The sequence below is a fragment of the Lipotes vexillifer genome, unplaced genomic scaffold (assembly GCF_000442215.2).
Source record: "Lipotes vexillifer unplaced genomic scaffold, Lipotes_vexillifer_v1.1 scaffold240, whole genome shotgun sequence".
NCBI lineage: Eukaryota > Metazoa > Chordata > Mammalia > Artiodactyla > Lipotidae > Lipotes > Lipotes vexillifer.
Window position 1 is genome coordinate 4,667,737 of NW_006797481.1, and position 15,000 is coordinate 4,682,736.

Genomic DNA, 15,000 nt, shown 5'->3' on the forward strand with positions numbered 1-15,000 from the left:
CGCAGGCTCAGCAGCCATGGCTCACGGGCCCAGCCGCTCCGCAGCATGTGGGATCCTCCCAGACCGGGGCACGAAGCCGTGTCCCCTAGCATCAGCAGGCGGACTCTCAACCACTGCGCCACCAGGGAAGCCCCATGAGTGTTTTTTTTAACATATATCTTTTTTTCCCTATAAGTTTAGGGAAGGGACATACAGAAGGGAAAGCTAAAGAAAGTAGAGGGACTGAGTAGAAAATGAAAAGGAGAGAGAGGGGGAACTGTCCGTTATTGTTATTTAGATATAAATAAAATTTATTTTAAAAATTTAAAATTTCTATTTTTAGAAATTTGTTTGATAGACCAGATATTTCAAAGCATAACATCCGTGGTGGAAAATTAATAAGACAAGGTCCTTCGTGGTTATTAAAGAAGGTACTCATCATTATGCAACCTTGTCTTTAAGATTTCAGAGTAAGAGCTGTAATGAAAATTGGCAGTGAGCTAAATATTTGTAAAACTTGTGGCATGTTTGTGGGTATTTATTGAACTCTTAAGAATCATATATAACTTTTTCACTCGTATTAATTTGCCACCTATATAGATGTTGGTGTGGTGGTATTAATGGTAAGTCCTCTAGTTCAAAGCACATTATAATAGATTTTTAGATCGTTATTTTTCACCCATGTTTCATGCTCCTTTGCTCATTTGTAAATAAATCTTTGGTTTATTTTTGAAATAAAGATTTTATTTAAAAATTTATTTATATTTGAAATTTTAAGTATCTTCCCTTCCTTTCACTAGGCATTTCAGGGAATGGTGGGTGGGCTGATGAGAATATCTGTGATAGAAGGTGGCTGGTACATGCATCTCTAATATGGTAAGGAGGTCACAGAAAACAGTTTGACAAGATTTCTAATTCTAACATCATAACCACACAAAATCACAGATGTCCCGAGGATGCCAACAGGTGGGGAGTATATGCTTAGGTCTTGGGTCCCTGGTGTCCCATAATTTTAAAGCAAAGCTAATGGGTGAAGCTTATGCCAGATAGCTTGAGCCTTTTTCCCTAAGATACCCAACCATCTTCCAGCTCTAGGAAAAGGAGCCAAGACGTTATCAGTCAGTTGAGTCTCTTCCATATATGTTCCTGGTCCAAGGCGGGAAGAGCAAAGCAAGTTGGAAGGGTTAATTCAGGAGAACTCTTTGGTTTAACCTGGAAGATAGGAGGAGGGAAAGCAAACAAGTGTCTTCATTTGATGAAGAAAGAAGGATATAGAAGAATGTGAATAACATAAGAGGAAAAAGAATAAATTTTTTGTTTTCTCTTATCCTTCTTTAATCCTTACTTACTTGTAGACCTAGCATTGCCCTAAAGATAGTAGATGTTCTGTAAACATCCGTTATTAGTGATGATGATGGTTGTTTAACTGCGAGCCACTTTCTGCAGTGAGTTTTTATGCGAACCATCTGTTATACAAGTGAATTGTAGGTAAGATGCATTTGGCAAAAGAAGGATTAAAAATTACCTTAGCCCATTACCTGTTTACATGTTTCTCTACACAGAGTATGTCCTGATACTTTTGTAACATCTGTATTGATGTGCTTCTGCACTTATTCTTTAAAAATAACTATTAACAGAAATGGGAAGAAAAGAAATGAAAGCAATATGGAATGCTGTGTGGTTGGGTAAAACAAAATAGGATGGTTTTAAGTTTACCGCACTCTGTTTATCTTGTGTTAAAAGACTAGTAGGCTTATTACTGCAGATTTTTCCCCGAAAGGGGAGCTGTATTACAAAGGAGGGAAGCCTATAATAAAAGCCTTTTTAATACAGCACAGAATGAGTAAAAGCAGCTTTAGTTCTGGAGGTGGTAAATGGAGAACACCATTTTCTCTGGCAAAGCACTCTCTGTGCCTGGCTGTGTGAGCTTTGTCCAGTCCCCATCAGCAAATATTCATGGCCATTCTTACCTCGTGACCCCAAACGAGTTCAGTTAAATCAGTCAAGGATAGGAATCTAAAGTAAGAGTCTTTTGCCATAGTTAATTTGATGTGGGGAAATTTTGCAGAAGTGTAAGCGACCAGAAAAATAAATGGCAAGTTTTTTCCTTCTGTGTGTCCACATTAAGTCTAACCATCTTTGTTGTCAGGTCATGAACCTTATCAATGGGAAGAGACAGTGGGTGTGATTCCTTTGGGTAGATCTTTTTATGCCCTGTTTAGAATCTCCTCTGTTGAGACAAGTGATAGGACATGAATTTCCTCAGAACAGGCTGTTGCTTAAGAGACTGTTTTTTTAAGAAGCTACTGTGGGTCATGTACATTCCCTTATCTCCCGTATCTGATGCTCCAAACAACCCTGTGCCAGCTCTATTTCACAGAAAGCAGGACCTCAGGGCTTAACAGAGTCTAGATTCAGACAGGGTATTCTAACCAAAAATACTCATTTTGAAGCAGGTAAACCTAGGGGATCTAATTGACTTTTTCCACAAAGGTCTTGGTTTTATTCTTAATTTTTTATTGTTAGCCCATGAATTTTCCACAGCAAATTATCAGACTCAGTACTTTTCTGGATCGTTTGTCTTCATCATCTATTGGTTTGTATTTAAAAACTGAAAGTTAAATATCAAATCAATCTTACATCAGAAAAATTCTCGCGTGCGTGTGCCTGTGTGTGTGTGTGTGTGTGTGCGCACGCGCACGCACATGTGTATAGATTCTGACATAATGCATTCCAAGGGTAAGAGTAGGAGATTTGGGAGGGTGGGCCAGTGTTTTAATGATCTTTTCCTTTGCAGTTCTCCCTTTTTAAGAACAATATAATTAAAATTTCTATTTTTAGAAATTTGATAGACCAGATATTTCAAAGCATAACATCCGTGGTGGAAAATTAATAAGACAAGGTCCTTCGTGGTTATTAAAGAAGGTACTCATCATTATGCAACCTTGTCTTTAAGATTTCAGAGTAAGAGCTGTAATGAAAATTGGCAGTGAGCTAAATATTTGTAAAACTTGTGGCATGTTTGTGGGTATTTATTGAACTCTTAAGAATCATATATAACTTTTTCACTCGTATTAATTTGCCACCTATATAGATGTTGGTGTGGTGGTATTAATGGTAAGTCCTCTAGTTCAAAGCACATTATAATAGATTTTTAGATCGTTATTTTTCACCCATGTTTCATGCTCCTTTGCTCATTTGTAAATAAATCTTTGGTTTATTTTTGAAATAAAGATTTTATTTAAAAATTTATTTATATTTGAAATTTTAAGTATCTTCCCTTCCTTTCACTAGGCATTTCAGGGAATGGTGGGTGGGCTGATGAGAATATCTGTGATAGAAGGTGGCTGGTACATGCATCTCTAATATGGTAAGGAGGTCACAGAAAACAGTTTGACAAGATTTCTAATTCTAACATCATAACCACACAAAATCACAGATGTCCCGAGGATGCCAACAGGTGGGGAGTATATGCTTAGGTCTTGGGTCCCTGGTGTCCCATAATTTTAAAGCAAAGCTAATGGGTGAAGCTTATGCCAGATAGCTTGAGCCTTTTTCCCTAAGATACCCAACCATCTTCCAGCTCTAGGAAAAGGAGCCAAGACGTTATCAGTCAGTTGAGTCTCTTCCATATATGTTCCTGGTCCAAGGCGGGAAGAGCAAAGCAAGTTGGAAGGGTTAATTCAGGAGAACTCTTTGGTTTAACCTGGAAGATAGGAGGAGGGAAAGCAAACAAGTGTCTTCATTTGATGAAGAAAGAAGGATATAGAAGAATGTGAATAACATAAGAGGAAAAAGAATAAATTTTTTGTTTTCTCTTATCCTTCTTTAATCCTTACTTACTTGTAGACCTAGCATTGCCCTAAAGATAGTAGATGTTCTGTAAACATCCGTTATTAGTGATGATGATGGTTGTTTAACTGCGAGCCACTTTCTGCAGTGAGTTTTTATGCGAACCATCTGTTATACAAGTGAATTGTAGGTAAGATGCATTTGGCAAAAGAAGGATTAAAAATTACCTTAGCCCATTACCTGTTTACATGTTTCTCTACACAGAGTATGTCCTGATACTTTTGTAACATCTGTATTGATGTGCTTCTGCACTTATTCTTTAAAAATAACTATTAACAGAAATGGGAAGAAAAGAAATGAAAGCAATATGGAATGCTGTGTGGTTGGGTAAAACAAAATAGGATGGTTTTAAGTTTACCGCACTCTGTTTATCTTGTGTTAAAAGACTAGTAGGCTTATTACTGCAGATTTTTCCCCGAAAGGGGAGCTGTATTACAAAGGAGGGAAGCCTATAATAAAAGCCTTTTTAATACAGCACAGAATGAGTAAAAGCAGCTTTAGTTCTGGAGGTGGTAAATGGAGAACACCATTTTCTCTGGCAAAGCACTCTCTGTGCCTGGCTGTGTGAGCTTTGTCCAGTCCCCATCAGCAAATATTCATGGCCATTCTTACCTCGTGACCCCAAACGAGTTCAGTTAAATCAGTCAAGGATAGGAATCTAAAGTAAGAGTCTTTTGCCATAGTTAATTTGATGTGGGGAAATTTTGCAGAAGTGTAAGCGACCAGAAAAATAAATGGCAAGTTTTTTCCTTCTGTGTGTCCACATTAAGTCTAACCATCTTTGTTGTCAGGTCATGAACCTTATCAATGGGAAGAGACAGTGGGTGTGATTCCTTTGGGTAGATCTTTTTATGCCCTGTTTAGAATCTCCTCTGTTGAGACAAGTGATAGGACATGAATTTCCTCAGAACAGGCTGTTGCTTAAGAGACTGTTTTTTTAAGAAGCTACTGTGGGTCATGTACATTCCCTTATCTCCCGTATCTGATGCTCCAAACAACCCTGTGCCAGCTCTATTTCACAGAAAGCAGGACCTCAGGGCTTAACAGAGTCTAGATTCAGACAGGGTATTCTAACCAAAAATACTCATTTTGAAGCAGGTAAACCTAGGGGATCTAATTGACTTTTTCCACAAAGGTCTTGGTTTTATTCTTAATTTTTTATTGTTAGCCCATGAATTTTCCACAGCAAATTATCAGACTCAGTACTTTTCTGGATCGTTTGTCTTCATCATCTATTGGTTTGTATTTAAAAACTGAAAGTTAAATATCAAATCAATCTTACATCAGAAAAATTCTCGCGTGCGTGTGCCTGTGTGTGTGTGTGTGTGTGTGCGCACGCGCACGCACATGTGTATAGATTCTGACATAATGCATTCCAAGGGTAAGAGTAGGAGATTTGGGAGGGTGGGCCAGTGTTTTAATGATCTTTTCCTTTGCAGTTCTCCCTTTTTAAGAACAATATAATGCTGATCATTTTGTGGTTTTTATCAATGTCTTTGAGGATGGAATCAGGATCTGAGTTGATAAGGAAAACTTTTTGCTGAATGCCTTCTGAGTACTGGGATATAAAGAAAAACATACGAAGGTCCCACTCTAGAATAAAGCTACTCTAATGAGGGATGCAGGAAAGTTGACAAATAACTGTGATAAATTGTACATATAAGTGAATGCTTAGAGTTTAGGGGTGGGATGGGAAAAGAACAAAAAGACAAGGTTCCTACTCAGTTCCATGTGACTAACTCTTATCTCTTAATGCTTGGATTAAATGTTGCTTACTTTTTTTCAAAGTCTTCTTTCTCTCACAAGCAGAATTGTCACCTCTTTGTAATGAAACATCTGTATATTTCTTATGCGCTTATCACATTTTATCAACCAAAATTCATTGTCAAAATATTATATAGGGTACATGTAAGATATCTGGGCTGGATTAAAGTGTAAAAGCTTCAGTTTTGTTTTTTTCAGACATCAAGATAAGTGGAGATTATGGAAAGGGTGCTACTTATTTTTTGCCGTTTCTAAATAGCATTATCAACAATATGTTAAAAAGTGAGAAGGCCTGTCACATTGAAGTCAACAACCCTTCCAAATTATTTTTGGGGTAAAGAAAAATAGAGGACTTGCATATTTTGAAGTCAACCAAATGAAATTTTACTCTGCTTGTGAAGCTATCATCACATTTAAATGTGTTAGTCATGCTTCTACAATTGAAGGGCATTCTCTTATGACTCATTCAGGATCTTTGTCATAGCTGTTTGTGGTTTTTTTCCTATATGGGGGGGGCAAAGCTTTTTGAGCTTTTAATGGAATAGCTTTCACATTTCTCAGAGTGATGGGGGCAATGTGGAGTGTGCATAAAAAGAAGGAAATCTGTAGAATAGAAGAATGTCTGCCTTTGAACAGTAAGTATTTATGTTTAATTCTATGTTCCGAGATCGAGTTTTGAAATGAATAAATGTTTAAGTGGCTGATTAGAAGTCGTTTGGGTGAGCTACTGTAACACTGCATCAGGCGGTTCTGTCAGCTTGCCAGGAACAATGAATGAAAAGGGAATGAGACAGACACTTCCCAAGACTTAGGTTTCAAGAAGCAAGATAGATGATACTGTTTGCATCTTGGCTCAGTTGTCTATTGTTAAAATTTCTTCATCTTTTGTAAATTTCAGAGGTGAAGGTCCCAAAGTATTTTATTTTAAAAAAATCAGTAAAGAAGCCACTTTAAAGAGCAAGATATGCATCCATTATGCTAACTGTTCATGCATAATACATTCACATACATGCAGTTTCTTTAGAGCAGAGTGGCAAGTGGTTGTGCCAGAGAAAAAGTAATTACTTAGCAGTTTGAAAGTGAAAATGAGTCTCTTATTAACAGCAATCTATCCAGAAACAAAGAGCAAGGATCTCTGTTCTGATGACATGTGTTTCCATCTAACACACAATACCTAGAATTTGGAGAATGCTGTAAGACAGCTTTAGGGGACAGCTACTACTCTATTGCCTGTGAAAATTGGAGGGAAAGAACTTTGAATTGGAAGAAAGAACACTACCAAAAGAGAAAGAGAGTGAAAAGAATTCCATCCTAGTGGGAATGATTTACTTTATTGTGTTCTTTAAGGATAAGCACAGCTGAGTTCTAGCCAAACTTACTAGGTGGAACAATAGAATTGTTGATTTTTACTAAAAATGATTTGATGGTCCTCGAACTGCATCACCAAATATTCTAAAACAGGTAAATATGGACAATTCTGATGCTATGCCTGTTTAAACTTTTAAATATTGTAACTGGACATAAAAGGAATGAAGCTCAAGACAAATAAGTAAAAAATGGTGTGGGGTTGAGACCTTTTCAGACTTAATGTTGTAGCCTCTGCTGTGTGATCCTGTAGTGCAGTGCTTCTCTCATTATGGCAAGTGTTCTTATAAATTGCTTGTTTCACTGTTGATCTTTCTTGATCACAACTTTTGTGAGAGCACATTGCCTATTATGTTCCCCACTGTATTTTCTCTGCTGAACATAGCACCTGTGTGAATAATTTGTTCAATACTTGGAGGAAGGAAATAAAGGCATTTAGTGATACAGTAGATGCCTGCTTAGAAGTCTAATTCAGTCAACTGTACGGTAGTTGTCTTTGTGTAGATTGCCTGCTCTGTTGTTGTCCTGTGTATGCAGTGCATGTGTGTACTTCTTGGGCCCCAAACTGGCCTTTCTGTAGGCTGGCAACTCTTTGTTGCATTTGTGCGTCATGGAGATAAAAATGAATGTTTATGTTAGTGGAAGTTAGACACAATTCAGAATATTGGGGAGTTTCTTGCATAAAATATACACGCAGCAAAATATAAAGATATCTTAGTGCCTACAGTTATCTGTACTTCTGCTGAGCCCTGTTAAGCAGACATTTTAGTACAAACAGCAGTTGGATGATATGCGAGGCAGAAAGAACAGAGCTGCCCATTTTGGTCGGGGAGAGGGGAATACCAATACACACTGGAAAGACTTTCCTTCGCAAATCAGTCTGCCAATGTTTTGAGATGCTGGTTTAGTTTCAGAAGCCAGGTATCTGCCTGGATGAGCCTCAAGGAAGAGTTCTGGAAAACAGCCCGGGCTTCTAATATGAAGAGCTTTCAAAAGCAGCAACCTCCCGCCAATTCACCACTTCATGAAGAGCCAAAATAGAGACTCTAGAATTGATGTAATGTGATCCAACTTGCTTAAACTAGCCAGCACTCCTGCTGCTGGGTTCTACCCCAGCCTTGAGCTACAGAGAATCGTTGAGCTTCGTAATTAAGGGACGTGGGCCCAAGAACATCTGTTGCTATTGCAAAGTCTTCACGAGCAATTCTCACACAAAAAGAAGCAGTTTCTACAAATGATGCAGCTGCGTGAGCAGGAGAGAGGAAGGGGTAGGATGGGTGAGGGGCTTCTGTGGGATGTAAAGATACAACATTCTTCCAAAAAGGCCTGGAATCTTTGTTACTTTCTCTGTGTTGGTAGATCGAGAGAAAGGTTACAAGATATTTTTCTGGGTTCATCTAAAATGATGAAACAAGTAGATGTTTGTATTTCTGCTTAGTAAACGGGTACGTCCTTCATATTTTGCTCAGCTCTGGTTTGGAATAAATAAGTTGCTTTTGCAGCATGTGTAAATCTCCGCCCCCCACAATACACACCCCTTTCAGTATCCATGGCAGATGGTAAATTCTGTGGCTGCCAGTTCCATCATAATATGGTTGCAGAAAATAGAAAGCACAGCAACATGAAGACCTCTGATAGAACACAGCTGGTGTTGGGAGACTGCTTCTGAATCTGCTGGCGATGACCGTAGAGTTAGTGTGAAAGCACATAGCTGGACTGTAGAAACTTGTTACTTGAATGTTGGGTTAAGACTGTGATGTTGAGACCTGTTATTAACCAAAGCATGTCTACCTGGGCCTTATGAGCGAAGAGCATGGGCCATGGGTGGGCAGACTGGCAGGGTGGTGGGGAAGTACAAGGGGAACAGGTACCACATTCTAGAAAATGAGAGGAGCATTCCTGAAACAGCTGGCTAGCACGCTCAGGAAGTTAGGTGTTACACTGTCTGGTGGGGGAAGGATCTCATAAACTTATTTGAGAATCCAGGACTCTATAGAGTGTTTAGAATTTTAAACACCAAAAGACAATAAATACAATTTACATGTTAAGTTGGAACTAAAAACTGTATTAGACAGAATTACTTTTTTACAGAAGTTAAATTGACACAAGAAAACTTTAATGAAAGGATATGCCTTTTCCTTTAGAAAATGGTCCTGCCTGACCCCTCTTGTGGAGGGTCTAGGTCAGCATTTAGTAAATAGCTTTGCTAGTTTAACACCGTGTACTCGTTTCATGTACTCTAGCCAGAATGGATTTACCCAAATGAACAGAGATAGGTTTTTAAAAGTAAAACTTTTAGAAAGTTTCAGTTCCTGAGAGACTGATGTACAAAACTGTGAACTGCTTTCTTAATTTTTTTATTTTAAAAATATTTTAAAAGCATAGAAAAGGGCAGAGAATAATATAACAAATACACACCTCACAGAATTAGCTTATTTTTTTTTGAAATTTAAAAAGAAAAAAGAATGCTACAGATAAAATTGAAGGTCCTTTGTGTCACCCAGCCGTAGACCCCTTCCCCTCCCTATCTTTTAAGAGACAACTACTGTTATGTATTTTGTGTGTATCCTTCTAGTTCATGTTTTTATATATACCATATGTATTGGGAAATATACAGATACAATATAAATATATAAAGTGTTTTTGTGTGCTTAAGGTATCATTTGATACATATTCTATAATTCTTTTTACTCAACATTATGGTTTCTGAGGTTTATCTGTGTTGATATATTTAACTTCAGTTCATTCATTTTCATTTATAGTGTATTATATGGATATACCATGATTTATTGTTATTATAAATGCAGAACATGTTTGTATAGATCATTTTGTACACATTGCTAGAGATTCTAGAATCTAGAAGTAGAATTGCTGAGTCATAGGGTATGTACAATTCCAATTTTGTTAGTTTATTTCCAAAAGTAGTTATGCTAGTTGACATTTCATCTGCAGTATGTGAGAGTATCCTACATCTGATCCCAGACTTTTCCAGTTTTTGCCAGTCTGTTAGATGAGGCTATCTTACTATTTTAATTTGGGTTTTCCCAATTATCAATGGCATCATAATTTTTTAGCCATTGACATTTGAAAATAAAAATATCCAAAGGTATGAAATCCCCAAAAAATATGCCAGATGTGTTTTTCTGACGTGGTAGGATTAAAATATAACTTTGTTCATATGGTCCTCTTAGTATAATAGTATTCCCACACAATTAAAATTTTAATTATCATTCTAGTAGCTAAAATCACTTCTTAAAGTTTTAGATATTTTTTTTTTTTTTTTTTTTTTTTTTTTTTTTTTTTTGCGTTATGCGGGCCTCTCACTGTTGTGGCCTCTCCCATTTGCGGAGCACAGGCTCCGGACGCTCAGGCTCAGTGGCCATGGCTCACGGGCCCAGCCGCTCCGCGGCATGTGGGATCTTCCCGAAACGGGGCACGAACCCGCGTCTCCTGCATCGGCAGGCGGACCCTCAAGCACTGCGCCACCAGGGAAGCCCAAAGTTTTAGATATTTTTGATGAAAATCTTCCTAAAATGTGTTTTACTTCCTATTTTGTGAAAATCGGGGTGAATTGAATTCAATGCTCATAATGAATGTTAGGTTTTAAAAAAATTCATTAATGCCTGCAGAGCCAGTTTAGATACTTGTTTCTGTACCTGATACCCTAAAAGATCCTCATGCTTTAATAAGTTATTTTTGCCTTCCCTCCTTTTAATTTGCTACCTTCTTGTATTCAGAATTCTAAGGATACATGGATGGTTTTTTCTTGAGTGAGAGAGTGCATGGGACGTTGGGTAGCAGTATGCCTCCAGGCAGTGGTCACTTCCAGTGTGCCCCCAGGGTTCTGGATAATTGAAACTGCGCAGTTTCAGGAATCTGACCTGCGGATGAGTGGGGTTTTTACTGTGTCAGCAAAATACCTACTTAAAAAGAGGCACAAATATTCTCTTAAAGAATGAATACATTTTAACTCAAGGATGTTAAATTGGTCTGTTACTGAAGAGATAATGAGCAGGAAGGTGACTCATTATCTTAGAAGGTCTGAGAAAATTGCCCAGATACAAGTGGTACAGATATCATGCTGGTGAGCAGTAACAAATACCATGTGCCCATTCATGCCTTTTTTTCCCTTCGTATATATTTTTTCTTTTAAAAATTATTCTATTTTTTTTCTTTTTTATTGAACTGTAGTTGGTTTACAATATTGTGTTACTTTCATGTGTAGAGCAGAGTGATTCTGTTGTGTGTGTGTGTGTATTCTTTTCCATTAGGTTATTACAAGATGTTGAATATAGTTCCCTGCGCTATACAGTAAATCCTTGTTGTTTATCTATTTTATATATAGTGATATGTATCTGTTAATCCCGCACTCCTAATTTATCTCCGCCCTCTCCCTTTTGGTAACCGTAAGTTTGTTTTCTATGTCTGTGTGTCTGTTTCTGTTTTGTAAATAAGTTCATTTGTATTATTTTTTAGATTCCACATATAAGTGATATCATATATTTATCTCTGTCTGACTTACTTCACTTGGTATAGGAATCCCTAGGTCCATCCATATTGCTGCAAATGGCACTATTTCTTTTTTATGGCTGAATGATATTCCATGGTATACATATCACATATCTTCTATATCCATTCATCTGTTGATGGACACTTAGGTTGCTTCCATGTCTTAGCTATTGTACATAGTGCTGCTATGAACATTGTGGGTGCATGTATCTTTTTGAATTAGAGTTTTTGTCTTTTCTGGATATATCATTAATGCTTTTTTAAGATTTTTATTTTTTGTTTTCATAAAATTGTTTATGTTTGCTCTTTTCTTGTCTTTCCAAACTTATGATATAAAGTTAACATTTCTGTTTGTTTCTCATTTCAGTGTGACAAAATTAGGCAAGAACGAGATGAGGCGGTTAAAAAGCTGGAGGAATTTCAGAAAAGTATGTAAGCATTTCAGTGGAATTGTTCTAACACATACAACTGTGCTTTGGGATTATGTGGGTAGACGTGTACCCTGTGTTTAGTTGCTGATGCATTGGGCATCCAAGAAAGGAAGAATTGTCTTCCTATTTGCCCAAAAAGTGCTCTGTCATTACTGTGATTTTTAAAGAAATGGATTGAGCATTGTTGTTTCATAAGTATGTTATTTATATATATATAAAACACAGTTTGTACTTGTTATAAAAAATTTTACTATACAGAACAGTTAAAAGAGAGTACATTTGTTATCTTCTCTCTTTGAGAAAAGCCAGCATTAGTATTTTATAGTCTTTCTTTCCTGATCTTTTATCTGTGAAATATATGTATCAACAAAAAATACAGTCATGCTTTGCATTCAGTTTTATAGCCTACTCTTTTCAGTAAACAGTATATTATAGTCATCTTTGCATGTCAGTAGAGATATGTATATCAGTTTTTAGTGTTGCCCATAGTATTCTATAATATGATAGTACCGTAATTTATTTAAACAATTCTTCAGTGATAGAAGGATTATTTCTGGTTTTTAGTATTTATCAATAACGCCGTGACAAGTATTCTTATACATACATTTTTACAGTGGTCTGGTTAGTTCCTTAGGTTAATTTATGGAAAAGGAATTCTAGGTTTACAGAACTATACATTTTTAGGAGTTTGAATGGTTGAAATAGCCCTCTCACCAAGGAAAGTTATATTCCCACAAAAGCTTTAATAATCTTCTTAATTTTTGCTATTTTATTTTTTATGTGATGTAAATCTGTTATTACTTCATCCCCTAAAATAGAACATATCTGATCACACTCAGAAGGAAATAAGTCATGGGAAAGGGCCAGACCTTAGCAGGGAGAGTGACCCTCCCCCTTAGAAGCAGGGCCTTTGTCCATCCTTCTGCAGATGCCGTGTTAGTCAGGTTGTTTGATTATATCCTAAAGCGTTGACTTGGTAACTACACCGCAAAGCATTTTATTCTTGTTGAAGGTAAAGCAGCTGTAAAAATGCAGCATTATAGTGAAATTTCAATAGCCAGTTTATTTCAGGTATCTGGCTGTAACGAGGAAAACCAAAAGGGAATATTGTTGATAAAACCTATCTTTGGTGGCCAATATGCTATGACAGAACTATTTTTTATCTGTGAATGTGTGGATTGTAGCTGTTTAGGACCTTCTCCTTCCCTAATGCAGGATTAATGGGACGTTCTCGCACTTGAACTGACACTGAGTTACAGCTTCAAGAGTTATACCATTGACATAGTTACCAGTTAATGTGTTTGAATTAGTTATTGATATTGGATTGGCATACTCTGTGCAGTGGGAATAGTTCGAATTCTTATGGCTGGAGTTATAAAATGTTTTGGTCCAGGTAGGTAGTAGGGATTTTACCTCTTGCATTATGCAGAAATGGAAGCAACTTCCTACCAAATCAGCCTACCTTTAGAGTAACATGTAAACTTTGCTTTCATCTACCATTTCTCTTTTCCATTTCTCTTCCTCTAAATACCTTTGATAGTTTTAAAAATTTACATTTTTCCTTATGAGCAACTCAAAGCTTGAAAGAAATCATCTTTATTGTTGTTTTCATTCAACTTTTACCTTCACTACATCAACCTAATTTAAGTTTGGATGGCAGGAAAACAGAGTATTAACTCTTCACTCAGTCTCAAAAGAACAGAAAATGGAGACTAAGAAAACTTTAAATATTTGTTAAAAAATTGTCTGAGTTAAATGGTTCACGACTTTAGAACATAGAGTAGAATTTCAGATTTGGAAGGGAATGAGGCAGTTTTCACCAGTAAAAAGCACCATTTGGTGTGATTCCCTGTAGCCCTGAGCAATTCCTTCATTAGTAAAAATGGAATAAATGACCCTATCTTATAGGCTGTTCGAGGATTGAATGAGATAATCCATGTAAAAAGTGCTGAACACAGTGCTTGGCACTATAGTAAGTGCTCAATAAATACTAGTTGCGGGCTTCCCTGGTGGTGCAGTGGTTGAGAGTCTGCCTGCCGATGCAGGGGACGCGGGTTTGTGCCCCGGTCCGGAGGATCCCACATGCTGCGGAGCGGCTGGGCCTGTGAGCCATGGCCACTGAGTCTGCGCGTCCGGAGCCTGTGCTCAGCAACGGGAGAGGCCACAACAGTGAGAGGCCCGCGGACCAGAAAAAAAAAAAAAAATACTAGTTGCTGCTACCACCATCTCATTTACTGCACCATCCAGGGCTTGACTGCCCTTCAGTATTAAGAGTTCATATCATTTACCTTTCATGAATTAGTTTCTGAACACCAGTCTCCACATTTGGACAGCTCCAGGGGAAGGTTTCTTTTGGTACTAAGTTGAAATCTGCCTTCCTGTAATGTTTACCTAGTTCTAGTTCTGGTTCTCCAGGTGTAGGAAGAGCAGCCGAATGAGGGTCAGGAAGAGCTTTGTTAGGCTGTTGGGATCAACTCTTCCTAGCTTGGCATACTTTTCGTAGCTGGTTTTGCCCATATTTCCGTGTGATTCTTGGCCCTCTGCCAGCTCTTTCCGAGCCTTTCTCCTGTCTTTCTGGACAGAGTACACCACTGACTGCATAGTAAAGCCGTGTTGCCTAGAAAGACAGATTTCTGTGAAAGTGAAAGTAAGTAAAGTTCTTTCATGTCTTTTAGGCCACAACATTAGATCCCCTGCTCTTTTAGCGCCTACCAATTTTCCTGCATACCTGCTAGCTTTCATGACTGTTTTCTCACTACGTGAAAACCTTTCTAAGTAATCTGATATTGCACGAGAACTTAGGGTATGTTTGCCACGTATACTTTAGAGATATCCTGCATGTAAATATTGCTGAGAGTTGGCTGGATGGAGAGGAGTTTTGCTCAGGAAGCAGCATCATTGGTGTTGTCATTTTTAAATATGAGGAATTAGAAAAGAACATAGAAAATTGAAGTCATCCAGAAATAGCTTTAGGTGGCCTTTACCAGTTAGAACTCTGTAACCTGGGACATGTTCCTTAACTTCTCTGGGCCTCAGTGTTCTCAAATACAAAATTGCTATGATAATACCTACTTCCTAAGATGGTTGTGAGGATCTACGA

General features: G+C 37.6%; 1 protein-coding gene across 6 annotated transcripts in view; it reads left to right on the forward strand.

Annotated features, from left to right (window-relative positions):
* SHTN1 (shootin 1) overlaps positions 1-15,000 on the forward strand; it is a 116,924-nt gene that overhangs the window by 26,287 nt on the left and 75,637 nt on the right. For 5 of the 6 annotated variants that reach the window (XM_007469595.1, XM_007469596.1, XM_007469591.1 and 2 more), the window contains one exon: positions 11,837-11,897. Coding sequence is in view for 2 of the 6 variants with exons in the window: in XM_007469596.1 (XP_007469658.1) it covers positions 11,837-11,897 (61 nt within the window). In the remaining 4 variants the exon portion in view is untranslated. Of the gene's footprint in view, positions 1-6,757; positions 7,057-11,836; positions 11,898-15,000 lie in introns of those variants that run through there. The other variant, XM_007469592.1, reaches the window with a different exon arrangement.